The 21,243-nt window shown below is 35.4% G+C and overlaps 1 protein-coding gene across 2 annotated transcripts in view; it reads right to left on the bottom strand.

Moving 5' to 3' along the window:
• The window catches only part of TMTC2 (transmembrane O-mannosyltransferase targeting cadherins 2), a 414,333-nt gene that overhangs the window by 124,636 nt on the left and 268,454 nt on the right, over positions 1-21,243 (bottom strand). For both annotated transcript variants that reach the window (XM_061415655.1, XM_061415657.1), the window contains 3 exons: positions 19,749-19,834; positions 19,054-19,238; positions 17,864-17,942 (listed from right to left, as the gene is read on the bottom strand). In XM_061415655.1, coding sequence (XP_061271639.1) covers positions 17,864-17,942; positions 19,054-19,238; positions 19,749-19,834 — 350 coding nt within the window. The remainder of the gene's footprint in view (positions 1-17,863; positions 17,943-19,053; positions 19,239-19,748; positions 19,835-21,243) is intronic.

Raw genomic sequence — 21,243 nt, 5'->3', positions numbered from 1 at the left:
GGTTAAGTCATCTTTTGTGGTACTGTAATTCTTCTTAACTTACAATAATAGAAAAAAAAAATGTTTACAGTACCCAGGAGGTAAGAAGCAATGATGAGTATTTTTCTTTCCTATCCTACAAAAAAAAAAAAAATGACATAATAGAAGCACTTTTCATAAGAATTCAAAGATGTGGTGTGTGATGATATAGTGATCAGGTTCATCACCCAGATTTATTTCTGCTTCACTCACAGACAAAGGGGATTTGGATGTCTCCAGGCTGGCTTCAGGCAGATATAAACCAGTTTCAGATGTAGAACAAATAATGTCACTCTTCCTCCCTAAAAACCCCTGAATCTAAATAACCCAGCAAAGGCTAACTCCTTAAAGGAAAGAATGCTAGATTATTGATGATGTAAGAGTCCAGATCTCAGTGATTCTCATGTTTCAAGTTACCGGACAGCTCTGGCTTGCAGATAAAGAATAGAGCATACAGGGGTACATATTACCACTATCTGCTAGTCTTACCTTTTGTTTTTCCTGCTTTTCCACAAAATAATACATTTCTATTTCTATATTTCAGTTTAGATTCCTCTTTTTTTCCCCCTTTTAGATTTATTTAGATAGACGTGGCATAAAGCATTGTAAAAGTTTAAGGTATACAACATTATGACTTGACATATATTGTGAAATGACTACCACAATAAGGTCACTTGATATATTTCATATAGTATAGATAAGACATAATGCTTGTTTCCCTCGATGTGTGAATTTTGAGGATCTACTCTCTAAGCAAGTATATCATATAGCAGTGTTAACGATTATATGATATTGTACATTGTATTGAACATTAGGCTAGTGCAAAAGTAATTGAGTTTTACATTGCTGAACTTTGCTGTTTGATACTGGAATACAATCTTAAACAAATGTGGCTACGTTATACATCATTTTAATGTGCACTTCTCAGTTCAGTTTTTTTTTGCTAATAACTTATTACTTCTGTTAATTTTACATTTATTTTAGACTATATAAATGTTAGACAAAAAGCAAACTCAAGTGATTTTCTTATTCAAGTTCAAAGAGGTCAGAAAGCAGCAGAGACAACTCTCAACAAAAACAATGCATTTGGCCCAGGAACTGCTAACAAAAGTACAGTGTAATGGTGGTTCAAGAAGTTTTGCAAAGGAGATGAGAGCCTTGGAGATGAAGAGTATAGTCATTGGCCATCGGAAGCTGACAAAGACCAACTGGGAGCAATGAGCAAAGCTGATCCTGTTACAAGTTCAGTTCAGTTCAGTTCAGTCACTCGGTCATGTATGACTCTTTGCAACCCCACGATTGCAGCACGCCAGGCCTCCCTGTTCATCACCAACTCCCAGAGTTTACCCAAACTCATGCCCATAGAGTCGGTGATGCCATCCAGCCATCTTATCCCCTGTCGTCCCCTTCTCCTCCTGCCCCCAATCCCTCCCAGCATCAGGGTCTTTATCAATGAGTCAACTCTTCGCATGAGGTGGCCAAAGTATTGGAGTTTAGGCTTCAGCATCAGTCCTTCCAATGAACACCCAGGATTCATCTCCTTTAGGAAGGACTGGTGGATCTCCTTGCAGTCCCAGGGACTCTCAAGAGACTTCTCGAACATCACAGTTCAAAAGCATCAATTCTTCTGCACTCAGCTTTCTTCACAGTCCAACTTTCTCATCCACTCATGACCACTGGAAAAACCATAGCCTTGACTAGACGGAACCTTGTTGGCAAAGTAATGTCTCCACTTTTTATATGCTATCTAGGTTGGTCATAACTTTCCTTCCAAGGAGTAAGCGTCTTTTAATTTCATGGCTGCAGTCACCATCTGCAGTGATTTTGGAGCCCCCCAAAATATAGTCTGACACTGTTTCCACTGTTTCCACATCTATTTCCCATGAAGTGATAGGACCAGATGCCATGATCTTCGTTTTCTGAATGTGGAGCTTTAAGCCAACTTTTTCACTCTCCTCTTTCACTTTCATCAAGAGGCTCTTTAGTTCCTCTTCACTTTCTGCCATAAGGGTGGTGCCATCTGCATATCTGAGGTTATTGATATTTCTCCAGGCAATCTTGATTTCACCTGGTACTTCCTCTAGCCCAGCATTTCTCATGATGTACTCAGTATATAAGTTAAATAAGCAGGCTGACAATATACAGCCTTGACGGACTCCCTTTCCTATTTGGAACCAGTCTGTTGTTCCATGTCCAGGTCTAACTGTTGCTTCCTGACCTGCATACAGGTTTCTCAAGAGGAAGGTCAGGTGGTCTGGTATGCCCATCTCTTTCAGAATTTTCCACAGTTTATTGTGATCCACACAGTCAAAGGCTTTGGCATAGTCAATAAAGCAGAAATAGATGTTTTTCTGGAACTCTCTTGCTTTTTCCATGATCCAGCGGATGCTGGCAATTTGATCTCTGGTTTCTCTGTCTTTTCTAAAACCAGCTTGAACATCTGGAAGTTCACAGTTCAAGTATTGCTGAAGCCTGGCTTGGAGAATTTTGAGCATTAATTTACTAGCATGTGAGATGAGTACAATTGTGCGGTAGTTTGAGCATTCTTTGGCATTGCCTTTCTTTGGGATTGGAATGAAAACTGACCTTTTCCAGTCCTGTGACCACTGCTGAGTTTTCCAAATTTGCTGGCATATTGAGTGCAGCACTTTCACAGCATTATCTTTCAGGATTTGAAATAGCTCCACTGGAATTTCATCATCTCCACTAGCTTTGTTCATAGTGATGCTTTCTAAGGCCCACTTGACTTCACATTCCAGGATGTCTGGCTCTAGGTCAGTGATCACACCATCGTGATTATCTTGGTCATGAAGATCTTTTCTGTACAGTTCTTCTGTGTATTCTTGCCACCTCTTCTTAATATCTTCTGCTTCTGTTAGGTCCATACCATTTCTGTCCTTTATCGAGCCCATCTTTGCATGAAATGTTCCCTTGGCATCTCTAATTTTCTTGAAGAGATCTCTAGTCTTTCCCATTCTGTTGTTTTCCTCTATTTCTTTGCATTGATCACTGAGAAAGGCTTTATCTCTCCTTGCTATTCTTTGGAACTCTGCATTCATATGCTTATATTTTTCTTTTTCTCCTTTGCTTTTCACTTCTCTTCTTTTCACAGCTATCTGTAAGGCCTCCTTAGACAGCCATTTTGCTTTTGTGCATTTCTTTTCCATAGTGATGTTCTTGATCCCTGTCTCCTGTACAGTGTCACGAACCTCCATCCATAGTTCATCAGGCACTCTATCAGATCTAGTCCCTTAAATCTATTTCTCACTTCCACTGTATAATCATAAGGGATTTGATTTAGGTCATGCCTGGAGAATCCCAGGGACGGGGAGCCTGGTGGGCTGCCATCTATGGGGTCGCACAGAGTCAGACATGACTGAAGTGACTCAGCAGCAGCATACCTGAATTGCCTAGTGGTTTTCCTTACTTTCTTCAATTTAAGAAACAACTACAAGAGAAGTTGGCAAAGAACTTAATATGGATCTTTCTATGGTCATCCAGAAATTGAAACAAATTGGAAAGGTGAAAAAGCTTGATAAATGGGTGCCTCATGAGTTGACTGTAAATCAAAAAAATAATTATTTTGAAGTGTTGTCTTCTCTTATTCTACACAAAAACAAACCGTTTCTAGATCTGATTGTGACATGGGACAAAAACTGGATTTTATACGACACCCAGTGGTGAGCAGCTCAGTGGTTGGACCAAGAAACTCCTAAGCACTTCCTAAAGCCAAACTTGCACCAAAAAACAGTCATGGTTACTGCTTGGTGGTCTGCTGCCCGTCTGATTCACTAGAGCTTTCTGAATCCTAGTGAGACCATTACATCTTAAAAGTATGCTCAGCAAATTGATGAAATACACTGAAAACAGCAATGCCTGCAGCTGGTATTGGTCAACAGAAATGACATAATTTCTGTTGGGGCCAAAACAGAAAGGGCCCAATTTTTCTCCACGACAACACCTGACCACACATCACACAACCAACATTTCAAAAGTTGAACGAATTGGGCTATGAAGTTTTGCCTCATCTGCAATATTCACCTGACTTCTCGCCAACTGACTCTCACTTCTTCAAGCATCTCAACAACTTTTTGCAGGGCAAATCTTCCACAGCAGGCAAGAGGCAAAAATGCCTTCCAAGAGTTCTTGAAATCCTAAGGCATGGACTTTTATGCTACAGGAATAAACAAACTTATCTCTTATTAGCAAAAAATGTGTTGATTGTAATAATTCCTATTTTGATTAATAAAGATGTGTTTGAACCTAATTAAAATGATTTAAAAATCACAGTCTGAAACCACAATTACTTTTGTACCAACTTAATACATCCCTAGTATTTTGTATTGTAACTGGAAGTCTGTACTTTTTGACCACATTCATCCGATTTCTCCTCCCTCCAAATTTCCTATTTGAAAAAACAAAAAAATTTGACTACTTTTAACAAAAGTAGTCACTCTTTACTCAACTCTTACAGTAATTGTTAAATTTCTTTTTCTGAATTCTTAAATATGTATCTTGCATATCAATTTAGATTAGCCAACGTGGATAACTCATATAATGGTAAACCTAAAGTTTAATGAGACAGCATTCACAGTTGCCTTCTGGTACTTATAATCTTGTGACAAAGAGATATGTTGATCATATATATTTATGCTATCAAAATTTTCTAAGATTTTATTTTTAGGTGTACATGAAACAAATAATACAAAAAACTTTTAAAAAATTACTACTTAAAATTTCAGTTAAATTGTGTTTAAAAATGTAATTTCCTAGGTATCATGTTTTAGAATGAAGTATCAGGGAAACAATAAAACATACAGTAAATGGCTGGGAGCAAAGTCAGAGTGAACAGAGAAACATGAGTGGAAAAGGTTATGAAAAACACAGAACTTCATATACCTTGGTATAATTTAAGGAGTTATGAAAGCTTCAGAAGTATGCTTGCAAAATACTGGGACAGCAGCACCCTGGGGAGAAATGCTATCTTTGTAAAAGGCCTCACATAGGTTACAGCACTTTTTTCTGGCCTCTAAAGAATGGGCACGTTCAGAATATAGCCCCACGTGATTTCTAGCAGATTTCCTCCTGCTGATAGAGTGAAAGCATCTCATTGTCATTATTGCAAGTGTTGTAGGATACTTAGCCTCAAAGTTAGGCATTCTATGGTAATCTGTCTACTTTCCAAGCTTTCCCAGTTTGAGGAACAGGCTGGTCATTAAGGTCATCATTTCTTTCTTATGGAATGCTTATTTTCCATTTAAGATACCAGGTTTGTTTCAGTGGTTTTTATAAGTAGTGTTTCTCTGTGCTGGTCAGTTTTCTTCTAATGAGCACTTTACCCATCTTATCTTCATGTTTGTTATTATTTATTTTATATATGTTACTGTTCTTCCCTTAGAAACTAATTTTGCATTGAATATTAAAATGAAATAAATATTTTAATTAATTGACTTATTAACTTGGTTTGTCTCATCTGGTAAAATTATTTATAATTATGATGCAGCACTGAATTATGAGTTATAAAAAAAATAATAATAAAATGACTGGGTTTCTAATCCTTATCTTGCCATTAGAACTTTGTATGGTTGTAGACAAACGGGTTATTTGAAAGGGACTTAATTTTTTAATTTATTTAATTTAGGTTAATTGGAGGATAATTACTTTACAATATTGTGATGGCTTCTGCCATACATCAAGATGAATTGGCCATAGGCCTACATCTGTCCCCTGATCCTGAACACCGCTAAAACCTCCCTCTCCACCCATCCCTCCAGGCTGTCACAGAGCACAGACCCGGGGTGTCTGGCTTCACGTAGAACTGGCACTGGCCATCCATTCCGCATACAATAACGTACATGTTTCAGTGCTCTTCTCTCAGGTCATTCCTCCCTCCCCTCTCCCACTGAGTCCAGAAGTCTATTCTCTGTGTCTCCATTGCTGCCCTGTATGTAGGATCGTCAGTACCGTCCTTCTAGATTCCAGATATATGTGTTAATATACCACATTTGTCTTTCTCTTTCTGACTTACTTCACTCTGTATAGTGGGCTCTAGGTTCATCCACTTCATTAGAACAGACTCAAATGCATTCCTTTTCTAGCCGAGTAGTATTTCATTGGGCATATGTTCTACAACCTCCTAACCCTGAAAGGGCCTTAGTTTTACCATCTACAAAATGAGGAGCCAACACCAAATAACTTTTTAATCTCCCAAATTAGATAATAATTTATAGACAATCATTTCCAGTAATCTGTATAGTTGTTTCATAAATCAGCGACAATACCCTAGTTTAAGGAAATGTCAAATTGATGGATTTTCTAGACGATCTACTCAAGACTGACTAGATCAAGTCCTGATTACTCCTTGGAATTTATTTTTAACATTTATACATTTATTATCTAATTATATCTACTCATTGTTGAAAGTCTGAAAAGTGGTGCTTTTATTAAATTAAATGAATTCCATCAATCATAGTTACTGATTAGTAAAATTTTGTTTTTCTACAATTTATTTAAACATTAAAAGAGTAAATTATAAGTAAAATAATTTGCTAGTTTTAAATATTTAGGTTCCTTCTAGCAGTTTACTGTATTAAATAAAAATATGCTATATTTTCCAAAATTATATGTTCTCATTCAATATTAATTGCTTGTGTATTCAAATTCCCCTCCCATATTCTTGTAGGTACTAAACCTGCTTTAGCAATTATCCTTTTCTTTTTTTTTAATATACATCTTATTATCTTAGAACACATATACAGCAGTGAAATCCTTGAACTAACGAAAATGCATATATGGTTGTTTTGTTTTCTGGTTTCTCTTTTTTTTTTTCGCTATACTATGGGGCTTGTGGAATCTTAGTTCCCAGAGCAGGGATTGAACCCAGGCCCCTGACAGTGGAAGCAGAGAGTCCTAACCACTGGACAGACAGGAAGTGCCCCCAAAATGCACGTTTTAACAATTTTTTTCCACAAAAATTTAACCATCATTATTTTTTAAATGTGAGTCATTGTTTAATGATTTTAAGGCAGCTTTTAAATAAGACATCTATCTTTCTCTATGATAGGCAAAATACAGTTAATAGCTTTTCATCAGACTATTTTAATTTTTACACATGCAAATCAGGTTGACTTTTCCTGTGTAAATTTACCACTATCTATTATACACAAAGAACTATTCTCCACCATAGGGATATATATTCACCTTTAATTATATAGTTTCACTATTAAAATTAGCTGCCTATCCCATATGAAATACATTCTGCCATGTGGTGTGAGGCAGATAGCTAATTTCATTCTTTCCAAACATTTAATCAATTCTCCTAGGCAAACTTTTATGAAAACTCCCTTCCCTCAACGATATTTAATTTTACATTTATTATCTATAAAACATAATAAATTTTTATCAGTTTCTAGGGGCAAGTCCTTATAGCATCAAATTTAAGAGAAATCCTTGAAGCTAGAAAGGCTGTTTTTAAAGCAAAGAGGAAATGCAGGGGAAAAAACTGAATATGTGTTTCATTAAATTGAAACGCTAATCTTGAGGAAAGAGGTTAAACTTCAGTGAAAGTTTAAAAGGTTCCTAATACCTAGTGTTAAATACTGAAAAAACATTTGATGTGCCATCAAAATTTAACTTGAAAAACAGCCAGAAGCCTATGTCAATATAGCTCTTTTTGCAACTGGGTATCCTGAAATTCTCTAGGTTTATCAATTTCCTTTATGCTTTCAAGGAAATAAATCACTAAAAACAATCAATCAACAAATGTGGGAGACAACCCCATAAAATGCTCAGAATTTCCCAAAAAAGAGAAAATGAGACTCTGTATGTGTGTGTGTGTGTGTGACCCTCTCCCTCCAAATATAATACTATCCACAATTTAAGGGACTAGTTCTGATAGACAGAGTGCCTGATGAACTATGGATGGAGGTTCCTGACATTGTACAGGAGACAGGAATCAAGATCATCCCAAAGAAAAAGAAATGCAAAAAAGCGACACAGCTGTCTGAGGCGGCCTTACTAATAGTTGTGAGAAGACAGGAAGTGAAAAACAAAGGAGAAAAGGAAAGATATACCCATTTGAATGCAGAGTTCCAAAGAATAGCAAGAAGAGATAAGAAAGCCTTCCTCAGCGATCAATGCAAAGAAATAGAGAAAAACAATAGAATGGAAAAGACTAGAGATCTCTTCAAGAAAATTAGAGATAACAAGGGAACTTTCATGAAAAGATGGGCTTGATAAAGGACAGAAATGGTATGGACCTAACAGAAGCAGAAGATATTAAGAAGAAGTGGCAAGAATACACAGAAGAACTGTACAAAAAAGATCTTCACAACCCAGATAATCACAATGGTGTGATCACTCACATAGAGCCAGACATCCTAGAATGTGAAATCAAGTGGGCCCTAGGAAGAATCACTATGACCAAAGCTAGTGGAGGTGATGGAATTCCAGTGGAGCTATTTCAAATGCTGAAAGACGATGCTGTGAAAGTGCTGCACTCAATATGCCAGCAAATTTGGAAAACTCAGCAGTAGCCACAGGACTGGAAAAGGTCAGTTTTCATTCCAGTCCCAGAGAAAGGCAATGCCAAAGAATGCTCAAACTACCGCACAATTGCACTCATTTCACATGCTAGTAAAGTAATGTTCAAAATTCTCCAAGCCAGGCTTCAGCAGTATGTGAACCGTGAACTTCCAGATGTTCAAACTGGTTTTAGAAAAGGCAGAGGAACCAGAGATCAAATTGCCAATATCCGCTAGATCATGGAAAAAGCAAGAGAGTTCCAGAAAAACATCTATTTCTGCTTTATTGACTATGCCAAAGCCTTTGACTGTGTGGATCACAATAAACTGTGGACAATTCTGAAAGAGATGGGAATACCAGACCACCTGACCTGCCTCTCAAGAAACCTGTATGCAGGTCAGGAAGCAATAGTTAGAACTGGACATGGAACAACAGACTGGTCCCAAATAGAAAAAGGAGTATGTCAAGGCTGTATATTGTCACCCTGCTTATTTAACTTATATGCAGCGTACATCATGAGAAAAGCTGGGCTGGAGGAAGCACAAGCTGGAATCAAGACTGCCAGGAGAAATATCAATAACCTCAGATATGCAGATGGCACCACTCTTATGGCAGAAAGTGAAGAGGAACTAAAGAGCCTCTTGATGAAAGTGAAAGACAGTGAAAAAGTTGGCTTAAAGCTCCACATTCAGAAAACGAAGATCATGGCATCTGGTCCCATCACTTCATGGGAAATAGATGTGGAAACAGTGTCAGACTTTATTTTTCTAGGTTCCAAATCACATACAGAAATTAAAAGACGCTTAATCCTTGGAAGGAAAGTTATGACCAGCCTAGACAGCATATTCAAGAGCAGAGACATTAATTTGCCAAAAAAGGTCCGTGTAGTCAAGGCTATGGTTTTTCCAGTGGTCATGTATGGATGTGAGAGCTGGACTATAAAGAAAGCTGAGTGCCAAAGAATTGATGCTTTTGAACTGTGGTGTTGGAGAAGACTCTTGAGAGTTCCTTGGACTGTAAGGAGGTTCAACCAGTCCATCCTAAAGGAGATCAGTCCTTGGTGTTCTTTGGAAGGAATGATGTTAAAGCTGAAACTCCAGTACTTTGGCCACCTGATGCGAAGAGCTGACTCATTGGAAAAGACCCTGATGCTGGGAAAGATTGAAGGCAGGAGGAGAAGGGATGACAGAGGATGAGATGGCTGGATGGCATCACCGACTCGATGGACATGGGTTTGGGTAAACTCCGGGAGTTGGTGATGGACAGGTAGGCCTGGCGTGCTGCAGTTCTTGGGGTCGCAAAGAATCGGACACGACTAAGCAACTGAACTGACTGAAAAAGATAATCTCACAATAAAATAAAATGGCTTAATAGAACTGAAATATTTAGAGACTACTAGAAATATATGCAAGGAAGTTATAAATTGTGTTGAGAAAAACCCAAAGTTTACTCCAGAAGGAAGAAAAAAGAATGAGTAAATGTATTACTAGTTTGGGATTAATTAATGAAAATAATAGTATTCAGAAAAATAAGATACAAACTGCAGGAAACCATCAGAAAAGTATAATAAAAGCATTTTTTATTTTATACACATCTTAGGAATGCACTTCATACGTATGGATTAAGCAACATGACTCTATAATATGTAATGAATAATGTATTTTATACTATAAATTTTTTTATGAATGTTAATCACTAAGAGAGATGAGAAATTTAAAAATTCATCCTATTGTCAATGAATACTTAAAATAAGGTTCTACTAACAGCTCATAGAAACTCATGCTCATAATTACATATTTGGAGGGAAAAAAAAGACTTGCAATTTGGAACAAAACTCTTCATGTTCCGTTTTAATGCTTTGTTCAATCTGAATATGACAATAACTTTTATCATTATAAATAAAATCACAACTTATGTAACAGCTCATGGGGGAGTTAAACTAGATTTTCTTGTAGAAAACAATCTCTCCCTACCTATTAGAAAAAACAGATATAAATATATACACAGCAAAGGACATACAGTTCGTAATGTATTTAATTTTTAACTTCATTTGTATTACTGGTCTATTCTAAATATGTGCAACAAATGATCATTTTCTCGACACTAATTTTTAAGACTGTATTTTTCATACATGGTTTTTTCCTTCTTCATGATTATGTCTATTTCATCTCAATGTCATCAAAACTGGCATCTTTTAAGAATGCCAGGATTTGAAATTTAGTTAATTTTCCAAATATAGCATAACAATACATTAATTTTCTAAGAACAATCCCACTGATATTTCTTAACCGAGTAGAAGACTCATTCCATGGAAAGTATCCAATGAAAGAGCAAATTATACATGTTTTTTCTCATTTACTTCTACTGAGGCCTCAGAAAACATATTTTTAAAGAAGAATATATTGAAACTATTTGGGAATCAGATATTAAGGGTATAATTAGGTATTAATGAGTACATTAATTTCTTTATAACTCAATTTAAAAATAAAGTTTTTAAGCTTCAGTCTTTTCCTTTACCACTAAACTGGAAAAAATATGAATTAATGTAACAGGTGGGCTTGTGTGGTTTTAATAGCAGTGAAATATAATCAACTGTCTCATATTTCCAGGAAAGCAAGCGACATCTAGACCTAAGCATGATCCTGCAGCAACCCTAGCATGAAAATGTTCAAACTCCCCATAGGGACCATATATCTTCTGGTCTTGGGTTTAATTGAAACTTTAAACAAAATATATTACCTATTTAATGCAGCTGAACTGGAGGCTGGCCTTTGTAGTGTATAGACTAATGCCTAGCAAATTAATGTCTGTAACTATAGTATGTAATGTAGAATTTAAATCAAGCGTGAATGGTAAAAAGAGGGAAAAAAATACTACAGTTTTATACTAAGAAATGAACTTTTAGGAGCAAACTGTGTACATACATTTTATATATTTATTCTTTTTGATACACAGCCAAAAACTCATGATTTCCTTATATTGTTGGCTCCACAGCTTACAAAGTGAATTTCTAAAATATCCTGGTATTGGTCTTGTCCTTTTTCCTGGTCTTGTCTCTTCTAATAATGCAGAAATAAAAGTTCAATGAATAGATTTAGCTTAAAAATTCAAAGTTAATATTCTTTCTGGAGGTAAACAAATCAATAGCTAATCCAGTTATACAGTCATATCATATTTGAAAGGCTGACTCATAGATTTTTAAGAGTGTCAATGGAAGGAATCATAAGAAAATCACCAGAACTTGAAATAGGGGAAGCAGGTGGTATAAAAAGCTTAACACTACTGGAGTGTTAATGCTTCCACACTTGAAAGATGTGAAGTTCAAATCTCACACAGTAAAAAACCATCTTTTCACAGTCAGATGCTAAATGACTTGAGCATTCCACTTAAAAACCACCAGTCATAGAAGACAGATTAAGCATGTGAACCATCCTGTAAGAAATTTACTCTGAATATTTATAAATATACTCTGAAAAAAGTGATGTAAACACATACACACACATAGATACACACACTGGAATATCCAACAAAAAGAAATTAATCAGCCGAAAAGCCAGCCGTACAGAGGCTGAGAGAAAAACAGACTTCTTTGACAGCCAACCTACTAACTGAACTCAGCACAGAGTTTACATCCTTCAAGTGAGTTAGGATAAATTTACAAGTGAGAGTTTTGGTGTTTTGTTTTCAGGAGGTGCATTTGACATCTTTGTCAGTTCTCCTCACCTAAACAAGAGTAAGGAACCTAAAGTTCCCTCATAGCCATTTATGACACAACTTTCTCATTCCACAAGTTTACTTCTCAAAAATATGCATTTAAAAATTTGTGTAAGCTTTTTACTCTAAAAACCCCTGCAATAAATTCATTGTGTCGTCTATTTATTTGGTTCTTTCACCATTCTCACTAACTAGCTCAAAGTGGGGAAATTTCACAAAACTGAAAATTAGGTCACAAAATTTCTTCTTTTTATGAAACAATGTGAGAAGAAAGCATCTTGTAAGTAAAAGACTTGTAAGTTGCAGGCTGATGGAGGAAAATATATTTTCCAGTACTGAGCTATGACTTTATAAGTAGCAGGGATGTGTACAAAAAGAGTTCTAGGAATTATCAGAAATAAGAGAATCAAAACAGTATTTTCCTAGGAGATCAAAATAAAGGCAAATTAAGTTGATAAATAGCAATGATTATTATCATGCATTTCCCTTGGAAGAATGCAATCACTCCCTACAGTAAAAACATGTTACCCAACACAGACATTCATTTTTTATAAAAATAACAAAAATATATATGCAAATTGGGATAACAGTATCACATTAGAAAAAAAGAAAGCTTGAGATTTTCATTGGTTTGTTTTGGTTTGTTTGGCAAGTCAACATAGCATAGCCTACATAGTAATAAACAAAATATTATTGAGGCTACAGTAATACAATTAGCCATTTGATTTATAGCCATTTACTTATTAAGGAAAGATACTAGAGTTTTAGACTAATTGTAAAATCATTTAGAAAGTTCTATGAGAGCAGAAACCATATGGACCATTTCAATTTCATCCCACCATCACCTATATATCCTCTCCCTGACTCAGGACTTATATCTTTAAGATTGTTTTTTTCTTTGTGCATACAGATTTTTCTAAACATAGTGATTGCAGACTGCAACAACAAGGCATTAACTCTAGACTCTCACTCCATGAAACATCACACACTTTGTTCTCAAGATATATTACCAAGATGAAATGGCCGAAATTGCTTACATAATTAAACCTGACAACCACTTTGCATTGAGAAAGCCAAGTAATTTTAAACAGTAAATAGGCTTAAAAATGATCTTTGGGATTGGAAAGATTCATAGTGATAAAATTAAAACTTACAGCCTAATTTAGTTTCCTACAATCTCTTAGGATTATTAAAAAACAATGCTTAAGTATACACAATAAGGGAAATAAAGAGAAAGAAGAGAAAAAAATGAAGGTAGTTAAAACTTATCCTACATATAAAAAATTTTAATATCTTGCATATTTTATACATGTGATAAAACAATTTTGTAGGTGTTTCATTCTTTTTAATATGAAAAGGTTTTTAATATATATTTGACAGGGAACAATATCTATATCCATATATCTATATAGATATATCTATATGTAAATATAGATATTGTTATTGTTCAGTCACTTAGTCGTGTCCAACTCTTTGCAACCCTGTGGACTAAAGCATGCCAGGCTTCCCTGCCTTTACCATCTCCATATGATAGTTTTTAAATGGGAAAAGATATGTTATATTGATAGAAAAGAATGCCAGTTTTGGCAAGACTGCTAAATAGGAAAAGCATTTAAATTTAAATCAGGAAACTACACTTCTGTTTCTAACACAAACAGGGCAATCCCAAACAGATCAACCTAACTCTTTGGGTGTGAATTTCCAGCATATAAAATAAAAGATTATGTTAAGAGGATTTAAAAAATATCAATCTTCTATCTCTAACATTCTATGATTCTAAAAAAATCATTTACAATTTGAGAAGAGGAGAAATTGAGAATCAATAAAGGCCTACAATGGGTGTCAGAATAAAGAATAATTTTGACTAAGTCTAGGGGGAAAATATGTAATGACAGGAAAAGGAGAAAAAACTCTAAATATGATGATTTCAATTTAGAGGGAATACTGTATTAATGGAATTAAACTAATTGGACACTAAGTAGGCTGTTTCAGTAGGATTTTGACTGTGGTTGTTGAAAGACAAGGAAAAATGGACTTCCAGAGAAAATACAGCACTTATAGATAGGACAGAACTAAATAGAATCCACGTTGGTGACTCCAGAGCCATCACTATCTCAAACTTGTATCTATATAGAAATCAGATTTACATTGTTAACACAGAAAGAACTGCCAGAGAATACAATTAGTGACTTCTGGAGATTAAAGCCCACAGAAATGATAATGATTACAAAGGAAGATAATATTACAAACCACTGACTAAGTTGGGCATTTGGTCCAATATTCTTTACCTTCATTATCTCAATCAGTCCTCAAACAGACACTACCATTACAGGCACCTTATGGATGGGGAAACTGAGACTTCAGTTAAGTAATGTCCAACTTCACTCAGCTACAAAGTGCTAAAGCCGTAAGTTGAACCTTGGGGTCTCTGAATCCAGCCCTTATCCTCTGAAGAAGAAATACAGAAATGAAGTTGCACAACTGGCTAGGAGCAATTTTTTATGATTTGGCCTCTTTATAATTCATGTATTTTCATACTTACTAATTATAACTGCTGTCTAAGTAAAAGTTTAATTTTTGTTTATAAAAATGATATACAGTATCTTTTAAAACATGATTTTTACATGCTTATAAATTTACTTAATTTTAGATGGGACACAATCCTCAATTATTGTGACTTAATCATCTTGATGCTATGAAATCAAAGAGAATAATGAAAATGTCTATGCAAGTAGATTTTTAATTTTACTTATAAACTACCACAATAAAAATTAAAAGTCTTATGATAAAACATGGAACATTTTAAGTTGGGATAGCAAGCTAATCAATCTTGTTATTTTCTATTAATACACAAATTCAAAAACTAGGCTCATTTGATGTTCAGGGTAAGTCAGCTACTAGCATGCAGCAGGGAGTGATGTTTTTCATAAAATGTTCAAGGGAAGGGGAAATACAAAGGACCAGAGTGTGTGTTTTCTTTAAGCAGCTGCAATGAATCGCGTTATTAAACAAATAATAGAATTAAAATATAACTGTATTTTTTCACACATATTCCTTTATTTCTCCTAACCTCTCAAAATAAAAGAAAAAAAATACTTGCGTATACACATACAAGTGCTTGGCGCTAATGATCTTCAAGGGGTAAATGAATGAGCCGTGAGAAAAATGAGTACTTGCAGGCTAAATCTAGCCAGACATTAAAATCCATCACTGATCCCTAAAGGGCACCAATAATATGCAAATATGAGAATTAGGAAACATATTCAAGGCTGTTGATAAACTTGATAGGATAATCAGCACATGCTGACAGACTAATGAAACCGATGAACCAACAGGGCAGTTTATCTCCTGGGCCACTTTTCTCCTTGTCAAATGGAGGCTAATCAAAATGTATTAGGAGTTAAAGCCAACACTCAGAGGATATCACCCATTTGATTAGGAGGTGAACCTACTCTCAGAGAAAATTATAGTTTCGTGAACAACTGAAACTGCAAAACCTAGTCAGCTGACAGACCTTCACATAAAATTAAACAGAAGGCAGCCACTATAATTATGGAAGAAATCTGGAATTTTAAATTATATTGAGATTCTCCCCTTGCAAATTGTTAGAGGGCTTTGCAGAGTCTGGGCAAAGCGGCTCCCTCCTTCTATGATGGAAAATAAGACAAAGGACTAAGCAATCACCCCAGGGACACACTTATCTTTTGCTGCCTATGAGTGCTCAGCATCTGTGTAACCATATGAGACACAGATCCCAAGGTAACAGCTGTATTTTCAAGCAAATGTATTTACATAAAATAATTGAATGAATTTTTGAAACTGTTAACTATAGTGAATACCACACTTCCTATTAACAATGAAGATGCCATCTGTAGTCTATTGTCAAGGAGCTGAATCCTTGCCTAATTTAAAGAAAAAGATCTTCATTGATAATCGAGGAAAACTGGGATATAGTCCTTCCTAAGCATTAGTGTTAAAAACGAAATTATAAACTAAAACCAATATGCCTTGGAGAACACAGTTCTTTCAATATTCACTGTGAAATGAAGAACCATCCAGCACTAACACAGAAAAGCTCATTCAACTGATACATCTACATATTCTCGGTACACAGTTTATGGACATGGACATTTCACCTGGGTGGACAGAATGATAGTAAAATGTCCAACAGTAAAAGGCGTGAATTTACCTCGTAAGACGTTAAGGACAAGAGTACATTGAAGGAAGCTAGATTTTACCTTTTAGTGATAATATCCACAAGAAAAATAACAGCAACTAAAAATACTTCAGTGTCCTCTTTAACAGGAGCATTAAATCACCCTGCTGCTGTCCAGGCTAACTAGGGGCAGGATTCAAGAGACATATGAATATATTAACCTCTTCCAAATCATTTTTTTTTCTTTTCTTTTTGATGATGTGTGCCTTGTTCGAGCTCTAAAACATTTCTAAATTTTCTTTTGTTTAAAAAAAAAAAGTAGAAGTGAGTGTCCTTGCCAGGCATATATTTTCTAGTTAGGGAAGGCATGGGATTTTTTATGTATACTCAAAAGCCATATGGCTATGATCAGATTTCTCAAATCACAGGATACAGAAGTATAAAATAATCCTAGAAATGATGTAGTCACATATAGTTTATATACATGAGGAAGGCCTAGAAATACTTTTTAAAAACTTAGCCAGGTTTAATGAAAGGAAAATTTGAGGTTTAATTTGTACTTTGGAGGAAAAGAAATATTGATTCGAAGACAAAAACAGCCCTCTCACTTCTCTCCCCCATCTAGAAACAGCAACGTTAATCAACAGGACATCTTAAACTTCAGGGATTCTTTTCAAGAGTCACATACTGAATAGACAGTTTTTAGGTGTGTCCATGATCAAATAGTTGTGGCCACAATTTACTATGAGACTGTCATGGACCAATCACAGGTTATAGGCAGATTTATTAGTAACTCTAGTTCTTGACCCCTTGCACCTAGAAAAATCTATGTCCTCACTTGCATACTTTCTAGAAAATTGAGCTAATTACTCAATGTAGAACAAGCAACAATTGTGCTAGAACATTTATACTCTTCACAGTATTGCTTTTACTCTAAAGTAATACTCTAGGGGAAAAAAAAAACCTCTTGCAATCTAAACCTTTATCAATGCAAACAACACAAGTTGACTCATTCTCATCTATTGTAAGCATCAAAATCAGGAATCTCTATATCACAGCATGTTTACTTTTGAGAATATTCTGATTAAGAAAATAACATGATCAAAAATTATCAGAAATTTGATAAACTCATCAAAAACTATATGTACTTTATTCATCATTTGCAATCTCAAGAGTCTAGCTAATATTTGATACCCACTTTGGTTTATGAGCCCCTTTTCAACAACTCTGGGATCCAGCCAATTTGTTGAGAATCACTATATTAACAATATTTATTTGTTCTTAGAATAGGTGTGCTTTGTGAAAATTTAAATGTGACATCCAATTGTGAATATGGTTTTTTTTAGTGAGGATTAAAACATGATTTAATAGGGATCCATTTAAAACAAGTACAGGTTTTAATTTTTCCACAGATCCCTGAAATATCAATTAAAACATTATTATTTTACTTACCCATCATGTTGTACAAGCTCTGTGGGGCAAATTGCCTGGGCATTTTCTGAATTGCTTCCTTGTATACACTAAGGGCATCCTAATTTAAGAAACAGAAAAAGAAATAAAGTCCAAGGCTATTCACTGAAACAAAATAACAACATCTTTCCAAAATTAAAATATTCCATTGTTCTTTCTAAATGGTTCATTAGAGCAAAATTCAACTGAGCTAGTCTTTGATATCAAATTACCTCAATTTCATGAATAAAACCATTCAACCCACCCAGTGAAGGTTATATAAAAAATCAGTTTAACAAGGAGTCAAATGTTACCAATGCTCTTTAAATTTCTCAATTCAGATAGATGATGCAATAAAAACAACTAGAAAAATTTATATTTTGGAGTCACCCATAGTCCTCTAAAATTCGTCATTATTTCAAGTCAAGCAATTAAGTATAATCTAAATAAAATATCAAATAATCAATCTTCTAGCAACTGAGACATACTGAGATCATGAAATGCAATTATTTTTAAAATTGCATCCTTATCCTCAAATTGCAGTCTTAAAATATCATGTAAGAGTCTCTGGGGGAGTGGTTTGAGAAAGTGGGTTGTGGTATCGCATGGGAGAGACAAAACCCACGGAGGCAGGCTTCATGTGAGAGATAGGGTACACAGGACTAAGTAATCCTCCTAACTTCCTGTACAAGATCCTGTATCCATCACTTTCCCCCTCTTCCCAATTTAGAAAACAATAAAATTAGTTTTCATTGCATTATTGCATTTAAAAGAATAAAAAGAAACAAGTAGGATTTATACCAAATCACTTAACATGCAGAGTATAAAGAAATGTATTTTTTAACATCAAACAATGAATACAGATAACAATAATAACATGTCTTAAATCATAAAATCAAAGATATGGTGGGCGAACAACTTGGGCAGTAATGCATGTTATTTCCCTTTCATAAGGAGTCATATTACTCTGAGAAAATCATAGTGAAAAAAATCCATTTTGTTTAAACAAAGATTTTTCCCAGAAGAATTTCCCCATAAAACTCTTTTATTAAAATATCAGTTCTTAAATTATCACTGTGTTAAAATATCAGTTCTTAAATTATCAGTGTTCCTACAATGAGATCACAGGTAGAAGTCATTGAGACCAGATCAGAACAAGGGGGAGGAACAGGGCAGAGAGGTTCTGGCCTGACCTCATAGTGTCCCTGCTCATGATAGAGTTTCCCCAGGTTGTACAGACAGCTGGTGACCGAGCTCTTGTGGGCATGAGGGTCCTTTAGGTTTTCGTCAGGGATCTCAGAACACTTCAGGAATGTGCGTCGCGCTTCTTCTGTCTTTCCTTGGTTCATTAGAATAATACCTGTGTTTAAATATGCAGCTGAAGGGTAAAAAAGTGGAGATATAAATGAGAGAAGATGATGTACACTGTGGAAACAATAAAGCTATTTTTACTTCAACTTCATTTTTATGCATTAAAAGAAAACCAAGAAATGAACCTCCAGGGAACAAACATACAAAAGAAAAATAATGTAGTACAAAGTACAGGTATCACATCTATATATATATATATGGTATGACTAATACATAAATGTATTCGTTGTCATTTATATATATACATATATATATATATATAGTCTCTGCCTTCAAAGTATCAGAATATTTTGAGCTTAGAAACTAGATGAATAAAAGCTGCATGTTTCTTAATGTATCAAAATGATAATCAGACACCAAAACATTAAAATTGAGAGATGTACTTGTTAAAGGCTCTTAATTTGACTGGAAAGTATTCACAAACAGAAGTATCGTGTTTTTTAACCCATGAGGCTTTAGGTCACCATTTTCATGGGGAAAGAAAGAGATATTTTAAAAGGATTTGAATATCACTTACAAGCCAGTGTAGGCCTGCTCCCAATCGCCAATTTATAATAATGTAGTGCTTCTGCAAACCTGCTGTTCTCTTGTAGAAGTAACCCTCTGCATGAGGAAAATAGAAATTTGGAGACAAGACAGTATTAGTATACATAAACCCACAAATTTTCATTTTTTATTTCAAAAATAAAAATGGTTAATGGAGTCATAAAAATGACCTGGTACTATAAAAATAAATTCTGAATAGAAGGAAATGATTCTTCAGGAAAGAAAATGTTTGGAGAGGTATCAGTTGCATTTACGTTGCATTAGAAAGTATTAAGAAGTATTTTTTAAAAGCCCTTTACCCCTCACTGAACTTTCCCCTTCCCAGCAGTCTTTTCTCTCCCACTAGAATTACCAACCACTTGCATTTCTCCTCAGAACATGCACAGTTTTCCATCATTTTAGAAAAGAAACTTGTCTAAAGCCCTAGGCTGAAGCTCCAATACTTTGGCCACCTGATGCATAGAGCCAACTCACTGCAAAAGACCCTGCTGCTAGGAAAGATTGAAGGCAGAAGGAGAAGAGAGTGGCAGAGGATAAGATGGTTGGATAATATCATCAAGTCAATGGACATGAACTTAGGCAAACTGCAGGAGATAGTAAGGGACAGGGAGATCTGGTGTGCTGCAGTCCATGGGGTTGCTAAGAGTCCAGATACAACTTAGCAACTGAACTCTCTCTCTCTCTCTCTCTCTCTCTCTCTATATATATATATATATATATATATATATATTTAAAACTGAACTATATATATATAGACACACACACACATTTAAACTTAAGATGCCTCTCCCACTGGCCCTACTGTTTGGGAAATACTGACCCACAATTGCCCAAAAAGCAACAGGTAACCCAGGTCAACAGGATGGAGTCAGAATCTAACCAGATTCCATCAAAGAACACAGACTGAAGGCCATAACCTAGTTACTTCTTTATTATTTGGCTTTGGGCAAACAAGCTTGAATTTCAGAGCAGTGAGCAAACTTCAGCCAACCGTCGAGAGACGTGCTTTTGTCTACAGACACTCAGAGTCTCTGCGCCTCCCTAGGAGGCTGCTTCGGCAGTGACTAGCCACATGGATTATCCCAGCGCTTCCAGACCCTGCCCTCATGACCAAAGTGAGAATCAATTACTATTATGTCTGTGAAAATAGTGTCAGGGACCGGGAACTAGGTTCTGAAAGCTCTCACAAAGGGCTCTGTGACCTGTCTTTGCTCTCTTAAAATCAGCGAGTGTCTTACAGACATTTGACGCCTGTCTTGGACCTGAGTACTACTGTCATCAGCCTCAAACTGCAGATTCCACTTGCCAGCTCCGAGGTCTTCAAAAGGCAGTAAAATGGAAGTTTGAAAAATGAGAAGCCTACTGGTAAAAACTTATCATTTTGTAGGGTATTTTTAAATACTCAGCTTATTATTTAATGGGCATGATTAAAAAATAATGAAGTAAATCCTTTTGAAATTAAAGTT

Source organism: Bos javanicus, chromosome 5 (assembly GCF_032452875.1).
Source record: "Bos javanicus breed banteng chromosome 5, ARS-OSU_banteng_1.0, whole genome shotgun sequence".
In the NCBI taxonomy this organism is placed as follows: domain Eukaryota; kingdom Metazoa; phylum Chordata; class Mammalia; order Artiodactyla; family Bovidae; genus Bos; species Bos javanicus.
The sequence above is the reverse complement of the archived record's forward strand: the minus strand, read 5'-3'. Positions and strand labels throughout refer to the sequence as shown.